Source organism: Cetorhinus maximus, chromosome 8, assembly GCF_964194155.1.
Source record: "Cetorhinus maximus chromosome 8, sCetMax3.hap1.1, whole genome shotgun sequence".
In the NCBI taxonomy this organism is placed as follows: domain Eukaryota; kingdom Metazoa; phylum Chordata; class Chondrichthyes; order Lamniformes; family Cetorhinidae; genus Cetorhinus; species Cetorhinus maximus.
The window spans coordinates 131,570,094-131,589,075 of record NC_135886.1 but is presented as its reverse complement, the minus strand read 5'-3'; the positions used below and the strand labels follow the sequence as shown (position 1 = coordinate 131,589,075).

The 18,982-nt window shown below is 40.6% G+C and overlaps 1 protein-coding gene across 1 annotated transcript in view; it reads right to left on the bottom strand.

The window, feature by feature from the left end:
• The window catches only part of mtm1 (myotubularin 1), an 84,868-nt gene that overhangs the window by 54,256 nt on the left and 11,630 nt on the right, over positions 1-18,982 (bottom strand). Inside the window, exons 5-6 of the mRNA XM_078547658.1 lie at positions 15,173-15,283; positions 6,863-6,964 (exon numbers count right to left, since the gene is read on the bottom strand). Of these exons, the coding sequence (XP_078403784.1) occupies positions 6,863-6,964; positions 15,173-15,283 (213 nt within the window). The remainder of the gene's footprint in view (positions 1-6,862; positions 6,965-15,172; positions 15,284-18,982) is intronic.

The following is an 18,982-nucleotide window of genomic DNA, read 5'->3' as shown; positions in this document are numbered from 1 at the left end:
AACACGATGCACTGAATGCAACTCAGCATGTTTTGCTGCCTTGATCTCATCTACCTCTCTGCTGCATCACATCAACTACACCACTCTTCCCACCACCTCTCCTCCATTATCTACCTCTCTGCTACCATCATCTTATGGCTGCATTCCTATTCATACAGGTGTGTTATCCTGGTGTAGTTAGACCATCTCCTGCTTTGATTTCTCCCCTCAGGACTGTAATTACCTCCAATTTCCTTTAAATTTCTGCCTAATTTATGTCAGCAAATGCCCTGCAGCAAGATTATTACCAAGTATAAAGTCAGCTTCAACACATAGCTGATGTCTTAGTTTTATCCCTTAACCACCACCAACACAAACTGTTACTGTTTTGTCCAATTGCTTGTCTGATTTCATGGATTGACTCCCAGCAACTTCAGACAAAGTTATCCTGTTCAGTTCCCACCAAAAACGTCATAGCCAATCGCCGATGCCATTCTCTCTCCCCACCTGTTCACTCAAACTGATATGAATGGTGCGCTGTGTCCTGTTTGACAACATTGAGCTTCAAACTTTACATCTGGATGTATAGCTGCTATCAATAGACAGGGAGTGGGGAAAAGTAGTATACTGACTTTGGATGAGCAGAAGGTGTATGCATAGAGATACAGTGAAGAAGGACATGGAGGTGGAAAGGAGAAGATAATGGAGAGATTTGAAAATGAGACAAATATACTACAATCAAGTAACTTTAAAACCTGAAGCCTTTTGGAGTAATGGGAAGCAAAGCCTTTGTGCAGGTGAGGATGTGGGCTACATTATTTTGGTGGTTTATGTTGGATGGAAATAACTAGGATGGATGTGAGGAAGCCAGCAGTGAAGTTTGAAAATAGGGGTGTAGTTGGAGAGAGCTAAGATTCTGCAAGAAGGTATCCATCACAAAACCACCTCTACTTCGACTTATAACATGGCACTCCCCTTACCCTATGACCATAAACACTCAGACTTGCCTTCGTAATCTACATTTTCCACTTTTCCTGTGCTCCAATTATTCTGTAATGTCAATTATCCTCGCCAACCTCCCCATTTCCTACTACATCCAGAGCCTCATTTAAAATTCTGTCCATGGCTCACCCAACCTTATTTCTCTGGCCTCCTTCAGTCCTACATCCCAACTCACACTTACTGGTCCGACTGTTCTTGACTAAACCTTCAACCATTAAAAGCTCTATGCTCAAACTCTCTTTCCCTTGTTACCTCTACCCACCTTTAGAAACATCTTGAAAGCTCACTTCTTGGATAACAGCTTAACTCCTTTGTCTAATTTCTCTTTAGTGCTCATTTCCCCCGCCTTTACATAAAAATTACAACACAAAAACATAGGAAAGATGGAAGCCATTCAGCCCCTTATGCCTGTTCAGCCTCGAACCATTCAGCCCAACCAGTCTGTGTTGGTATTTATTCTCCACACAAGCAGTGGCCCTAAAACACACCCACCCTGTTCCCATATTCCCCTTTCCTTCAATCATCTATCTAACCTATTACATTTTGGCATGGTCTCTGTTTCAATCACTAAGATTGGTGGTTCATTCTACACCCTTACAACCCTCAGCAGAAAAAAAAGGGTTCTTCTGGTCACTTGCCTAATTTCATGCATTTAACTTTATATTTGCATCCCAAAGTACTCAGCATTTCAATCACTTAAAATGGGCTGTTTCTATCTACTCAGTCCTATATCTACATAATGTATTTTGTTAGAGATGTTAACATTCTCTGTTGCAATGAATATAGCTCCAGTTTTACATCTCATTTCCTTATACCAGACTGCATCCTAGTGAATTTTCACAGTACCTTTTCTATTGCTTCAACATCCTTCCTATTGTGTAACGCACAAAACTGCGCACAGAACACCATTACATTTCAACTTTTACATTCTATACCTCTCAATGAACATTGAGCTATTTTTACTCAGGAGTAGATACGGTAAGAGGACAACTGTGTGCTTTTACAACAGCCTTTTTCAGCATAAACAATAGTCTAGACTCACTTTACTTTGTAGTTGACTGCATATACATCTCTTGTTGCTCTGGGCTTACCAAAGGTTTGAATGCAATTAGTTCTCAATGCAAATTATTGCCTTACAGTAGCTCTGTACTGTCTCTGGAGATGAACAATTGTAACCCTTCTCTCCTCCATCACGTCTTGTAGAAAATTGTTTGTGCCACAAAACCAGAATTGACCTGAAACCTTAACTGTCTCTCTCCACTACCTGATGAGTACTTGCAGCATTCTCTGTTTTTATCTCACATTTGCTAATAAGAGCTTATTTTGTTTTTTTCAGAGTTAATTTCCTCAACTTGTATGAAAAAACCCCAAAGGTTACCGCTTGACTAGAAAATCAACAGTGCCATGGTCACCAGCTGCTCTCTGCTCCATCATCCATCCTACCATTTTTCAAGTGTGATGGCTGTTTGACCACAGGGAGTATCATTGCCACAAATGATCCAGCCCTCAGCCACATACATACTTCCGGAAGGGGTTGCTGGAGAGCAATGTGGAGTAGTAACCCTGGGGGCACTGAAACCAATTATAAAATTATTATAATTTTACAGAACAAAAACAGGTCAGACAAGCCCATGCCTCCACAAGAACCACCTATTTTTATCCCCATCTATGCCTTGCTCTCCATACCTTTTACATTTCTATTTCACAAATAATCTAATTTTTGGGGGGCTAATTTATCGACCGTTTCAATAATGATTCACTAACATTGCCCCCACTGTTAGCACAGTGAGAGAGAAATTATTACTTTTACCATTCAAGGGATTGTGGAGTACTTTGTGGCATTTCAGTACGTTGAGGATGCTGTACAAGCGCACATCATTGTGACAACAGAAAGGAGGACGTGTTCAGGAATGTAAGTGCTCATATAGCATAAAAGGAAATGTGCCGTAGAAATCAAACAAAATCTTAAAAGTCACCATATTTTCCACAAATAATCAGTGAACTCCTCTTTACCGCCAAACTCGAAGGGGAAAAAAATCCGACATATGATACTTAAGTGAGAAAGCATCAGTGATGGGGCTTACAAGGAACCACTCTATTATGGCTAGAAATTTGCATTCACCTCATCACACTGCCAACCATAATGCCAAGGTGATTGTACTCAAAACAGCATAACTCAAATATCAAAATCCTCCTTCTCAGGGAGGTGGTGGCATAATGGTAATGATACTGGACTAGTAATCTACAGGCCTAGGCTAATGCTCCAGGGACTTGGGTTCAAATCCCACCACAGCGGCTAGTGGAATTTGAATTCAATTAACAAATCCAGAATTAAACACTCATCTTGATAACCATTGGTGACAATGAAGCCATTGTCAATGGTCATAAAAACTCATCTGGCTCACCAATACCCTTTTGGGAAGGAAATCTGTCCTTACCCAGTCTGGCCTATATGTGACTCCAGACCCACAGCAATGTGGTTGGCTCTTAACTGCCCACTCAGTTCAAGGACAATTAGGGATGGGCAACAAATGGTGGCCTTGCCAGTGATCCCAAGAAAGAATTTTTAAAAACTGCGTGGTCCAAGGGAACATGGCGGAAGTCAACTTGATAAAACAAAAAATAAGAAAGGAGCTATTAATCTTTGAAAAACATGCCAAGTCCTGCTTGCATGAACCAGTGATAACTGTCCTTTGGATAGAATAACATCACAAAATCATTGTTCGCTTCTGCAACAGGCAACCTGAAATAAGACCTCGATATTCGGCATCTGTCTACAAAGATCCATAAAAACTGCATTATTTAATCTATTCGAGGAGAAACAGCCTTCACACTCCTGACCATGCACTAATTTATTAACTTGTCTTTATGCCTCACTTAGATTTTCATGCCAAGTTTCATATACAAATCTAACCTCTTAAGAATGCAAAAATCATTGCCAATTCAAAATAGAGCAATCTCAAAAACAGATAGAAATATGGATTACATTAAGCCCTCACACTACCCATTTTCCCACAATCTACTGCCACAAATATTAGCAAAAGATTTTCCATGCAGATAATGAACCACACTCGTAAGCTAACCAATGTAACCAGTAATTCCCATCATTTACACCATGTGTAGAGCTCCTCACATGAAAAAAAAATTTTCAAACCAAGAGGATAAAAACTGGACAGAGAAGAGTGGGAAGAACAATAAAGCAGGGAAAGGAGTTGGAGTCAGAATCAAAAGTATGGTAGAAGGCAGCTTTTTAAGACAGTAAGGAAGATAGCATGGTGGAGGGGTTTGGAGAGAGAGTTTCAAAGGGGAGGATGAAAGAGCAAGCTACCAGCTTAGAGCAGATGGTGCACACAGCAGCAGCTGAAATAGGATGGGGAAGATCATGGAAAGCAAGAAGAATCTTAAAATTGATTTGTTGGGACACAAAGGACCTAAGCAGGGCTTGGTCAGGACACAGGCAGTAGCAGTGGGTGAAGAAATTTCAGAGGATATCATTTGAGAAACCTAGTTTGAGCTAGGTACAAAGTAAGGTGTGGAGATTTGTGTAGTCTAGTGGTTATAGCTAGTGCCCAGAGATTGAAAGTTCAAATCCCACGATGGCAAGATCAATAAGTCTGGTAATTTGTGGGTTTGTGACAGAAAAAAAACGTGACCATGAAAGCTGCTGGATTATTGTAGCGAGTCCAAATAGTTCACTGATGTCTTTATGAAAAAAGGAGCCTGACACCACTACCACATCTGTCCAATACCATGATACATAGTTGACTCTTAATGCCATCTTGAGTGGCCTAGCTGAAGATGGCCTACTACCACCTCCTAGGGCAACAAGGGAATGGCAATAGATTCCATCTTGCCACTATTGGCCACATTTGAAAAAGGGAAGGCGATGTTGAAAAGATAGAAAGTAGTATTGTATTGGGATAGTAGCAGAAAAGAAATTCAGTTCAGAACTAATACAAGACAACAAAAGCCTACAGCTAAATTAGAGGATCCAAACAAACTCACTGATTTGGTAGAACCAAGCAGTGATATGTCAGATGTAACAACACTAAATATTATGCCTGAATTCATACCTCAGAATAGCCCCATGTAATCACTAGTGATATTTTACAAATTAACATATGACCTAGCTTTAAAGCCTCTCTAAGCAAGATTTCAAGTTGATGTCAATTTATGTCAATTTCTGCAGTTCTTTTATGATAAGTTTGTTTGAGCTGCATTTAAACATTGGTCCCAAAGGTGAAAAGACACCGAAATGCCTCTAACATATGGCCCTGGATGTTACGCCCTTCGCCGACACCTTTGAAGGCAGAGGGGCAGGACACATAAAATGAAGCACATGGCCTGCCCACCGCCTTCCTGCCTGTCCTTGAACTGTCTCCCAGTTTACAGGAGACAGTGGAGGCATCAGAATGCTTGTTCTCCCTTGGGCCTATTAAGGCCCCTAAGTGGCCAATTCATAGCCCCTTCCCTTGAACCTTTCCCCCAGCATCTCAAACCCAGCCCCTATCTCCAGCTCCTAATGTCACCAGTCTATGGTAGTATTTAAAAAATATATATTTCTTATTCCACATACGGATCCTGTTCAAGGAGGTACCTCATTTTCAAGCTTCCATTGAGGTCATTCACATAAATCATCAGAAACTTGGTAAGTCACTTCACCTTTACTCGCTTACGGTTGGGAAACAGTTAGACCTAGACATCTTGAAGAGCAAGATCGGAAATAGGATACAAAGGGAATAGCAGATGCAAATCCACATTTTTGTTATGCCTTTAAATGCTGATAGTACCAAGACATTGCTTGTAAAGCAGCTATCAAAAAGAAACAGGTTTGTAGATAATTTCACACAAGAGATGGCCACTTAACTTTTATTGCCAGCATGGAGTTTAGATCCCACTTGGGGTTAATGTTACACATCCCTTTTTATGGATTCTCCTCAAACGAATCCAATACACGGTTTTCTTTTTTGAAAAACTACTTACTTTTTATGTATGGTCTTAGTTTTCTTTACACAGGGACTTTGATAAACCAGTATTTGATATAGTTTTTACTCTTACGTTTAAAATTTTGCACATACGTTGATAATTAGAAAATGTAAAGAGCATCTTGTCTTCATTTTTTTTAAAGTATATTTTCAGCACGTACTAAAGCATGATTATGATTGGAAGTAAATAAAAAGATACTTTCCAAAAAGACCATTAAACTAAATAAATTGAGAAGAATGATACTGATGATTCCACTGCTAACAGGATCAATTACTTAGGCGAGCATCTCAAAAATTAAACATGATTATTCTCAAATACATATGGCAATTAACCTGCCATAAAATGTACTTCAGAGATGCACAGAGCGTGTTGTATCTTTACTGGCAAAATAAACCCATTTTCCTTCTCCAGAAATCTTGTTCATAAAGACATCAGTTTAATCAGTAAAAATATCAATTTAAACAGATCAAAGATGACAAAACAAAAAAAAATCAAATTTCCTTTCTCAAATAATAGTGAAACAAATTTTTGGTGTGAACTATATATTTTTTGTTGATCGTCTCGCAGAGTAGAAGTATGATGAACAGGGAATTTCAGAGCCATAAGTAAAAGATAAGTCAGCCTCACAAGCAAAACTAAAAATAAGCTTTGAATTTACAAAATACGAATATTATAGATGAGCAGTTTTGAAGTCTCATGCCTACAGATATTTGATGGAAACTACCTGTCAACAGCAATATGGCAAACATTTCCATCAAGGGCTTCCTTTTCATGACTTAAGCTTTTGCTCGAGTAATCTAAATGGAACTGGGTTCATATAGGGCCATTACATTTAATCTGGTATAATCTTACAATTTATTTATTGGCAGGACGTATTAACAATAGAATTCCTTACCAAGCCACTCGACATAGGAAATGCGTGTTTTGTAAGATTTTCGAACATGGATTTTCTGCTGCGACCTTCCTGTTTAAGAGCAAACCTCAGGTTTCGCATATCCTGTCAAAAGTAAAAAGTACTGTATCATAAGTGCGCAATAGGTGCACAACACCCTTGTCAGAAGAGATAGTATATTGTTACTTATTCCCTCCTGCTCTTGAAAGACATAAACAGCTTAATCTTCAAGGCAGATCTTGCAAAACAAGGAAAAAAATCCCCACAACTGTTGTTTCATATTAGGCCACAATTAATGAATATCAGAACTATAACATACGGTTAGAGATCAAATAATAAACACAGGGATTGTTATATTAGTGGGATTGTACAACAGAACCCCTAATTGTGGGAAGGAAATGGAAGAGGAAATCCGTAGACAGATCAGGGAGTTCAGTTGGAACAAAATTTCAAAACTTCAATGAGATTTTAATTACATAATCATTGATTGGGAGGTGGAGGAATTAACTGGAGAAAAAGAATGGAACTCTCCAAACGATCAAGACTTTGGGAGAGAGAGGTTAAAACGTGCGAAACTTTGGGAGAGGGAGAGTGGGAGGTTAAAACGTGCGAGACTTTGGGAGAGAGAGAGAGAGAGGTTAAAACAGTGAGACTTTGGGAGAGAGAGAGAGAGAGGTTAAAACAGCCAGACTTTGGGAGAGAGTGGTTAAAACAATGAGACTCAAGTAGGAGTAGGGGTAAAATAAAAGTAAAGGTCCCTATTCTATTTAGTCAAGGTATGCCTGGGGAGCTCAGTTCCGTGATTTGCACATCCTGTGCTATGTAAGAAATCCTAGATGCTCCTTGCAGTCTGAATGACTATGTGTGCAGGAGGTGCCTCTGAATGGAGCAACTCGAGCTCCGGGTTTTGGAGCTTGAGCGGCAGCTGGGGACATTACGGAAGAAATGTGGGAGGGCAATAGTGGTAGGAGATTAGTTAGTGAGGGGAGTAGACAGGCAAAAAGGGAGGAAGCCATAGACCAGGAAATTTCAGGCCAGTCAGTCTAACTTCAGTGGTGGGGAAATTACTAGAAAGAATTTTGAGGGACAGAATATATCGGCACTTGGAGAGACACAGATTAATCAGGGATAGACAGCATGGATTTGTTCAGGAAAGGCCGTGTTTGACAAATTTGATCAAATTTTTTTGAGGCAGTAACCAGGAGTGTTGATGAGGGTAATGCATTTGATGTGGTCTACATGGACTTTAACAAGGCTTTTGATAAGGTCCCTCATGGAAGACTAGTCAAGAGAGTAAGAGCCCACGGGATCCAACGCAAAGTGGCACATTGGATCCAAAATTGGCTGAGGCGCAGGAAGCAGAGGGTGAGAGTAGAGGTTTCTGTGACTGGAAGTCTGTTTCCAGTGAGGTTCCGCAGGGCTCGGTGCTGGGGCCCTTGCTGTTTGTGGTGTATATAAATGATTTGGACTTAAATGCAGGGGGTATGATTAAGAAGTTCGCAGATGACATGAAAATTGGTAGGGTGGTAAATAGTGAGGAGGATAAACGTAAACTGCAGGAGGATGTCAATGGATTGGTCAGGTGGGCAGAGCAGTGGCAAATGGAATTCAACTGAAAAAGTGAGAGGTAATGTACTTGGGGAGGGCTAACAAGGCAAGGGATTACACTATGAATGGTAGGACCCTGGAAAGTACTGAAATCAGAGGGACCTTGGTGTGTATATCCACAGATCCCTGAATATAGCAGGGCAGGTAAATAAGGTGGTTAAGGCGGCATATGGGATACTTGTATTCTATGCCCCGGCTAATAAAGGCAAGAGCAGGGAGGTTATGCTAGAACTGTATAAAACGCTGGTTAGGCCACAACTGGGAGTACTGCATGCAGTTCTAGTCACGACATTATAGGAAGGATGTGATTGCAAGGAGAGGGTGCAGAAGAGATTTGCCAGGATGCTGCCTGGGCTGGAGGGTCTGAGCTATGAGGAAAGATTGGTTAGGCTGGGGTTGTTTTTCTTGGAGCAGCGAAGGTTGAGAGGGGACCTGATAGAGGTGTGTAAGGTTATGAGGGAAATAGATAGGGTGGATAGGAAGGCACTTTTTCCATTAGTAGAGGGGTCATTAACCAGGGGGCATAGATTTAAGGTAAGAGTTAGAAGGCTAAGAGGGGAGGAGTTGAGGAGAAATCTTGTCACCCAGAGGACGGTGGGAGTCTGGATCTTACTGCCTGAAAGGGTGGTTGCGTCAGAAACTCACGTAACATTTCAGTATTTAGATATTCAGTTGTGTTACCATAGCCTCCAGGGCTATGGGCCAAACGCTGGAAAATGGGATTAGTGTAGTCAGATCTTTGTTGACCGATGCAGACACGATGGGCCGAATGGCCTCTTTCTGTGCCGTAAGTGTCTATGAGTCTATGATTCCTTCCTTAATCAGTGCTTGTTTATGTTGTACTGTTGTGTGTTGTCTCATGAAGAAATCTTGAGGCTTGTATGGTTGAACAATAACTACTTATTAATAACAGGTAACTATATACATATTTACAGGGGACAGTCCTGACTAGGTACTATCTTCATGCTGACTTCTTCCAGGCTCTGTACTGCACACTACTATTCCCATGTGACTTTCTACATCATAATATGGGTGGTACTGTTTCCCCAGTCCCACATTAAACCTTATAGTCCAAACACCCTAATACTACAGGTTACCTACAAGAGAAAAAGCATCGCTAAATCTACTTACATCAGAAGGCAGGTTGGGGACAGGATTCTGATCTTTAACATTTCACCATCACACCTAATCCAACCCGTATGTGATTTTCTGGCGGAGGTGGGGAGGGTTCAAATTCCTCCAAAAGATACCAGATTGATATAGGACAGATTTTAGGAAAGTAAGTACGCTAGTAAAATTGAGGAGAAAAAGAGAAATCAGCACCCCAGACTGATTTAAGGTGTTCTTAAAACCAACCACTTTGACCAAGGTTTTGGCCTTCTGTCCCAACAACTCCTTATGTGATCCATTGTTAAATTTTGTTTTAGAGGAGTCCTGTGAAGCAGGGACATTTTATTTAGGTTAACTCATAGAATGGTTAGAGCACAGGAGGCAGCCATTTGGCCTGCCATATCCATGCCGACTTTCAGCAATTCAGCTACTCCTACTCCCTGTCCTATCTCCGTAGCCCTGCAAACATTTTCTCTTTAGCTGTTTATCCAGTTCCCTTTTGAAAACTCCCTTTGTATCTGCTCCAAAACATTCTCAGCTAGTGCAATATAGATACTACCCATTCACTGCAAAAAAGCATTTTTCCTCATATCACTATTGGTCTGTTAGCTAATCTCCTGAAATCTGTGTCCTCTGGTTGTCAACCCTTCCACCAATGGAAACAGTTTCTTTCTATCTAATTTGTCTAGATCCCCCATGATTTTGAGCACCTCAGTCGAATCTCTTCTCAACCTATTCTTCTTTAACAATAACAACCCCAGCTTCTCCAATCTATCCATGTAACTGAAGTCCCTCAACACAGCAAACATTCTCATAAATCTTTTCTGCACCCTCTCTAATGCCTTCACACCTTTCTCAAGTGTGGTGCCCAGAATTGGACGCAATACTCCAGTTGAGTCCAAACTAGAGTTTTATAAAGGCTCGTCTTAACTTCATTACTTTTGTACTCTATGGCATTACATAAATGCAAGTTGTTGCTGAGTTCAACATTGCAACATGATTAAAGAGATTGTAAATGTGAAGAATAAATACATATTAAAAAATTAAAAATTGCAGAATACCATAGGTTTTAACTTTATTTAAGCAAAATCAAAGAGGGGGGCATTTAAGGATATGGTGGGAAGGTGGAGTTGAGGTTGAAATCAGTCTTTTATATAGCACTTTGAGTGCCTTTTGGAAATCCAAGTACACATCGTCTACTGGTTCCCCTTCATTTACCCTGCTGGTTACATCCTCAAAAAGCAGTACTAAACTTGTCAAACGCAATTTCCTTTTCATAAAACCACACTGACTGATCAGACATGATTTTCCAAGTGCTTTGTTAATAATATTATATTCCATAATATTCCTATAAAATTATACTCCATAATATTAGATTCCAGCATTTTACTAATGATGTCAGGCTAACTGGCCTGTCGCTGTTTTTTTCCCTCTCCTTCCTTTCTGAGATAGCAAGGTTACATGCTCTACCTTTCTATTCATTGGAGATGCTGTAGAATCTAGGAAATTTTGGGAGATCACAATCAATGCAACCACAGTCTTTGTAGCTGCCTCTTTTAGGGACCTAGGATGCAGACAACAAATCTATGACATTTGTTGGTTTTTAGACCCATTAGTTTCTCCAGTGCTTTTTCTTTATTGGTGCTAATTACTTTAAGTTTCTCACTCGCTTTGGCTCCTTGGTTCCACACTATCTTTTGGGATACTCTGTGTCTTCTACTGTGAAGACAGATACAAAATATTTATTTAACAGCTCTGTCATCTCCTTATTCTCCATTATTTCTCCTGTCTCAGCCGCTAATGGACCAACTTTTACTTTGCTACTCTCTTCCTTTATGCATATTTGTAGAAACTCAATCTGTTTTTATATTTCTCGCTAGTTTACTCTCATTCTATTTTTCCCATTTTAGCAATTTTTTGGTTGACCTGTGCTGGCTTATAAAACTTTCTCAAGCCTGAGATTTACTATTATTCTTTGCAACATTTTATGCCTCTTCTTTTAATCTAATACTATCCTTAACATCTTTAGTCAGCCACAAACAGATCACTTTTCCCACAGAGATATTGTCAATGAAATGTATTTTTGTTGTGAATTTTGAATTATTTTTTTTAAATGCTCTCCACTGCTTATCACAGTCATATCTTTTACTCTATTTTCCATAATCAACCTCATCCAACTCACCCCTCAGACCTATGCAACTGACTTTATTCAAATTTAAGACACTTGTTTCAGATAAACTTGCGTCATCCTTGAACTTACTGTGAAATTCCATCGTATCACGATCACTCTGTCCCATAGGATCTTACGCTATGAGATTTATAACTATCCCTACCTCATTACATAATTCAAGATCTAAAACAGCCTTATCCCTGGTTGATAGCACAACATATTGTTCTAGCACCTTGTCGTGCAAAAGCCTACAGAAAGCCTACAGGTAAGCACATGTGAAACAAATGGGCTGCAAAATCTGGCCCAAAACAAAAATAGGAATTCTCAGAACCAAAGAAAACTGCAAAGGGATATTGATAGGAATGTGAAATGGGTAAAATAAGTGGCAGATGAAATTCAATGTCATAAATGTGAGGTGGTACATTTATTAAAAAATAGTGCTTATTTACTTTGAATGGGGGAAAAGCTGTGTGGTGCGCAACTTATTCATACCTTTAACATTCTGGCAACAGTTCAACTGAGTTAAGGCTAAGAGTAGTTGAATTATACAGTCCAAGGTTTGGCCAACAGACTGTGCTGAATCAGCTTATATTAACCAGGCAAGTGCAAGACTACCAGGTAAGGATGGATAATTGTTGCCATGCTCCCAGTTCCTGTTCATTATCCAGTAGCTTCTACTGGAAGAGAGCTGTTAGGTGTCAGGAGAGGACATGATTGAAGTTAGCACATGACATAATGAATCAAATATCCAGCCAAGGTTCACACATTAATAATAGCACTTGGAACGAACAACAGAGGACAACTGCTGCCAACTGAGCTGTAGACCTGCAAAGAGTCAAAGCCCTTAGAAGACGATGATAAAGAAGACAACTGGCAGAAAGAGGCAGAGAAAAACATTAAAATGTCAGTTTAATGAAACAAAAGGTTTATCTCATTTCTTGGTAACAACTTTTAAGTTATATTCGAAATTCAAATGCCTCTGATTCAAATTCACATAAAATACATCAATTGGTTTGACTTCCAGCATAGAACATTTCAAAGTAGATTCATCAGCTCATTATAAGTCACGTGTACCAGTATTACACAGCCGTAGTTAATTTGTGTGACTTGTCAGCACAAATTATTCAAAGGGGAAATTAAGGCATTTCATGATGTGGGGGTATATCCCAATAGGACACTATCATCTAGCAATAGATGTAGTGGGACATTAAATGGACTATGGGTGATTTTTCTGGGAATAACACATTATTTCCTCATGTAGAACATTTTTTTTTAAGGTTTAAAAAAAATTTATAGCTGCACTACAAGAGTGCTATTCAATCAGCTGATACACTGCAAGCAAATGTTGACAGTCTCTTTAATTTTAATCACATTCTTGGCATAACTTTAAAACAAACGTCACCTCAGCAATTCCAAATATTTTCCCGAGGACAGAAAAAAAACTTAGTTTAGCTTTGCATCAAGGATCTGATTAAAATATACAAAAGACTAACTCAGTTTGCTGTGAACTGATATTACCCAGGACCACTGGCTGTAAAGACACCTTAGTTTGCCACAGACTAGACTTCACACTTACTAGTCCAGCACATTAAAAAAAATCTATTTTCAGCTCCAAGAACACAGATGTTGGATGATCATAGTCCCAAGAGATACAAACCAGACTGCTGAAACTGCATGCTGCTCTGTTTTTCTTGTATCCTGTTTTCTACTCATTTGTAAACTTGAGTCTTAGGATACAGTTACTTCTAACTTTAAAATAAAGCGTGAAAGAAGGTGAGCCATTTCTCTCCAGGATCTACCACTAAAACCGAGAAATTATTTACAATCATCTGCAGCCAATTAAGAACACGTTGATTCCAGCTGAAATGAACAGAAGGCAGTCTTCTCCAGCACTGGTATGGCAATTTCACAAGTCCTTTAAAAACACATTGTACACAGTAAGAACCATTCAGCATTACCTATTGCTCTTTAGAGACTAATTATAAACTATCACAAAGAGCTTATACAACAGCTTTGCTAAACGTAAGTCTACTCTTCTCCTGCAATCTTCCTTTAACATGGTTTGACTGTTTTGATATTTGAACACTGGTTATCCTAGTGTTGAGACTGGAATGCTTTTGACATGAACAGAAGCCAAAGCTGCAGTTTTGAGAACGGCAAAATGAGTGATCAACCAGAGACTTTAAAGTAGTACTGATCTTCTAAAAAAATAAACTTTGTTAAAGTGCTTTCACCCCTTCTAAACTTGCATTAAATATCTTGTGGCACGATGCTGACTGCACCAAAATTACGGTCCTAATATTCAGTAGGTGGCTGTAGCGGCCAGGAAACACGAGAATGTAGGTAATGTAGGGGCCCTGCCGAATTTAGTGGCAGGACCTCATTTAAATTTCTTAACTGGCAGACAGCCTAGTTGCCACGTGGGATGTCTTGTATCGGAAGGCCACAGCAGGGAGGGAGAGAATGAGGTGGGGGAGCATTGTGAATAGGGGTTTCAAGTGGTTGTGGGTGAGGAAAAGGAAGAATGGGTTGAAGAGATTGTGGGGTTTTGGATCATAGGAGGGACATTATTCGGTTAGCTTGGGGAGCTGGTAGTAATCACTATGGCTCCTCTTGACTACATGCAGTGTGGATAGGTACTTAGCTGCAGGATCCTGCCTTTCTCGCTTCCCTTTCACCTGCAAAACCCGACTCACAGCCATCAAGTCTAAATGACTGCTTAAATCTGAAGCACACAGCTACATTAATGTATTTAAATTACTGGCCCACTTCGAGAGCAGGTTGGCTGCATACCTCCCAATCGACCTCTGTTAAAACGCAGAGGGTGTTCAATCACAGTAAAATCAATTCAGAACATTTCTGCACAAAATCTGAAAGCTATTCTCTGTACCTTTTGACAGGACCATCTTTAGCATTCCCCAGCCCACCAAAAGAAACTACAATACAACTTATTTGCCCTGAAGAACTTCTCCTTCAATTACCACCATGCAGCCATCTGAATGGTATACTTATTAGACATCCACACAAACACACATTTCTAGCAGGGCGACAAGCAGGAACCCTGCAAATTCCTTCTCCTCTATCCTGGGCATGTTTTTGCCAAGTACATTACCCCTGCCATAAACCAAGGATCCAACCTTCCTGATTTTTATGGCAAGTGACCAAAAAGTGCATTTATTCATTTTGTCAACAGAGGGAGCTCATCACACATTTCATTAGATCAAGGCAATTATGCTTCATCCATCGAACTGACGTCTTGTGGTTCAGTGATTTGCTGCAACAAGTTCCCCTAACCTTCCCTGCTATACTTTGTTTGTTTCCCATATTTTTATGCTTGGTACGCAACAGAGTATAGCCAGAATCAACTGGAACAAGTTGAATTGTACAGAAATTTTCCCAAGTGTTCCCCATTAGAAGAGCCTTACTTTGCAAGTAATTTCCAATCCATAAGAATTTTCACCTCTGCTCGACTGGCCACCTATCTTTTCAACTCGGCTGATCACCCCCAGAGGGATGTCAAGGGTCATCAAGGGATCCTATGCAAAAAGGAAAAAACAGTATATAATTGCTCAAGTTTTCAACACATTTAGTTCATCGCTTGCCTCTGACAGCAAAGTTTACACTAAAACAGGAATTAATGACTGAAAAATGATTAAACCTCATCATCGATGTCATTAGACATCCGTCAGCGTGTGCAAACTTAAATCAAAATAAAACAGTCAAGAAGCATAAAGTCATGAAATATGCCCTTATTCACAGTATCCTCATTAAATTATCAACTTAGTAACAACCTGTTTGAGCATCAAAATAAAAGTTTGGTATTTTTAAAGACTGCTAAAAATTGAGACATGGTTCTGTGTATTACTTTAATTCTATTTTAGGAACATAGGACTTAGGAGCAGGAGGCGGCCATTCAGCCCTTTGAGCCAGCTCCACAATTCAATAAGATCGCGGCTGATCCGATTGTGGTCTCAACTCCACTTTCCTGTCTGCCCATAACCCATGCCTGTCAAAAAATCTAACTCAGCCTTGAATAAATTCAATGACCCAGTCTCCATTACTTTTTGGGGAAGAGGATTCTACATGCTGACGACCCCCGAGGAAAAAAAATTCTCCTCATCTCCATCTTAAAAAGGAGATCTTTTATTCTTAAACTGTGTCCCCTAGCTCTAATCTCCCCCAACAAGACAAAAACCCTCCTGGGTTCCACCTTATCAAGTCCCCTGAGGATCTTGGTATTTTTCTTTAACTGCATTCACCTTCACGACTGTTGACAATTTTCAGTACGTTACAATGAAGTAATTTCTAAATTTTAGAAAGCTTTCGGCATTCAATGGAGCATGGATTTAGCAGAGCAAGGAAGTCTTTTGCTTTGGGACTTGGTAAACAAGAGAGATCGGACCAGAGGGGGTTGCAGCTTCCTCTCATGCACATTTCAGAACACTGGCTGCTTGCGATTCCACTCCCCACCCCGTGTCATGTCTCGCCAAATAACTGCATCAACAAAATTTATAAAGGAAGGCATGACTATCACAAGTGCACCATGCATGCTTTTTAAATAACCCTGGTTAGGAAACATGTTGAGTGGAGATACCACGGTACTTATATATGCAAAGACTGGAGATTTGAGGCCTGAAAACAAAATGTTGAAACCTTCCCTGCAATTACATTATCAGAAAGAGAACTTTTTGCGTATACAGAAGCTAAGATGTAGGTTTAAATCATCTACTGAACGAAGGTTGCTACGACATGCACTTCAGGCCAGTCCAGATTATATTCTGGATATGTTCATTTCCACCTCGGCATAACTTGCCTGAGAATTTTCACAATCACCACAACCACTAGGTTAGCATTTCTGCACCCGGTCTTATTTGCCTAATTTGGTGCTCCATTATGCTGAAACATAACAGCAGAATTCAGATAGGGCTTAATTTTACAGGGTCCCTCCACAACCCCAACCCCGTCCCCACTGCCCCCAAAAGTCGGTTTCAAACTGACTGACTTAAAAAAAAGTCGCTCCACAGCAATAACACACCTGGGGGTGGGGGAGCTTAAATAAGCAGAGGGTTGGTTGGACTTCTGCCCCTCAGCGGGAGGAAGTCCCATCAAGAGAGTTGCCTGCCAATCTGATTGGCCAGTAGCCCTAGGAGTGCAGAACTCACTAGTGGATGCTACTGGGACTACAAACAAGCCCTGCAAAGAAGAGCAATGTATCTCAGACTAAGGTATGTTCTGGGCTTATAAGGCAGGAAGGGATTGGGCACCTAGGGAGGGAGGAGGTGGGAGACACAGGGTTTGGAGGCCAGGCGGGGAGGCATAAGACGGAGTGGATGGTTGCAGGCATCAATTTGGGGTGTGCCCCTGATGATCACAGGGCACCCCCCCGCAAAGAACGGAATCCCCCACCCCCCACCTTTGATCCAGTTGGGTTTAAAAAAAAACCAGCCTATCTACTCCCACCCGCCTGCCAACACCGACTGTATTATGACGTGTACAGCATAATATATTCGGCTCGTTAACAAATTAAATTGCTCATTTAAAAAAAATATGGTGGGCAACCTGCCGATTTCAGCTTCTGCCTGCCTGCCTGGCATTTTATGGAGACTGGATCTAGGGGTGGGAGGGAAGGCGGTGGGCTAGCAACCAGTCATTTTTACTTGGCCCCCTGTTGAAAACGCACCTGGCAGGGGGCTGTAAAATCCAGCCCATAAATCAGAAGAACACATTTTAATTGAGCCTTGAAGTTTACTCTATCACAAGGGTTCTCAAATGGGGTCTGGAAGAAGATATCATGGGGTCTGCGAGCTGGTTTGTCCAGTGGTCTTCCCTGTGTATTGAGGCAATTGGAATAGTCTCAGATACACAGTGTATGCACATAATTGTGCACCATTTGCATCGCGGTTGGTTGGGCCAGTTCCTCCATTATCACTGGTCTCTATGGATTTCTCTTGGTAAGATTTTTTTAAATGTTTCTACATCCATGGAATAACCCACTCACTGCTTTTAACTATTAAAAATAGAAAGAGTTAGAACTTCTTGAAAACCGTGCTGAGGGCAGGAAAATCAGTGAGTTAATCCAGTGTTGCGGAGGCCAAGGTCACGAGCCTTTCTCTCAACTCTTTTCTTTCCCCTCGTGTGGAGCCATTCCTGTGTCAGTTGCACGGTTGAAAATAAACCATTCTTTTTCTCATTAAGCTGGGCGGTTGAGATGGGGAGAGTGAGTGAACTTGGAAGGGGCAGAAAGAAAGAGATCTGCCATTATCTCAGCCTACATCAAGGTGTATGTTGGGTTTAGTATTGAAATAAGAAAACATGGGCTCTGAGATTAATTATAGTTACTGCAACACTATCTGTTAACTCAGTATAGGCCAGGGTTCAAACACATGCACCTTCCTGCTGTGTATGGCACAGAGCCACACTGGAAGGTAGATCTATCAAATAAGTCAATGGAGAGAGTGTTCTTGTCATGTGGAGAGAGAGGAAACAAGGATTTACCAGTCATTGGGCCTGTGGCAAAACTGTAATAATTGGGACTGCTGTGATTCTTTCCTTCAATATCTTCATGCCAAGTTAATAAGTTAGCTGAAGGCGTTCTCACCATTTTTCCTCATACCTCAGACTCGAGTTTTACATTCATGGCCCTGTAATTCTCAGATGGATGGAGAGGCCATGTCTGAAGGTTTGTGTCCCTTGAGTTGAAGCTGCCAATTATCTGTGAAGGGACAGGAAGGAGGAAAGAGGCTTGGGGGACAGCCTTTGTCACTAAAAAAAATAATGGTGATGAGGTCAGGTGGCCAGAGCCTAGTTTATTTCTCTGATTCTCTCATGTGCCATCCGCCATTACTGGTGCAGTTAATTCAAGTTACTGGCTTTCACCACCATTTGGGGTTTGGTTATTGTAATAATCGTTGTTTTGGGTGTGGGGGGCTTCTGTTCTTTATAAATAACATATAACATCGAAAGCAAAAAGATTGGGAAACTCTGTTCCAACATAGCATTCAGCTTTGTTATTTTTCCTTTTATTGTCATCCAGGTCTGACCATTTAACCTTGCTCACAGTGAGATAAACATGAATTCTTTTTCAGTATATATCTATGTCTATCTAAGCAGTAGATCAAGTACAAAAGTGATCGAGCTGGAAGAATTCATAACCAACAGCTCCAATTGTACACACCCCAATTTGCTAACTCTTTCCCAATCACACCATTCCCCCACCCCATCAAGAAAAATTAAGG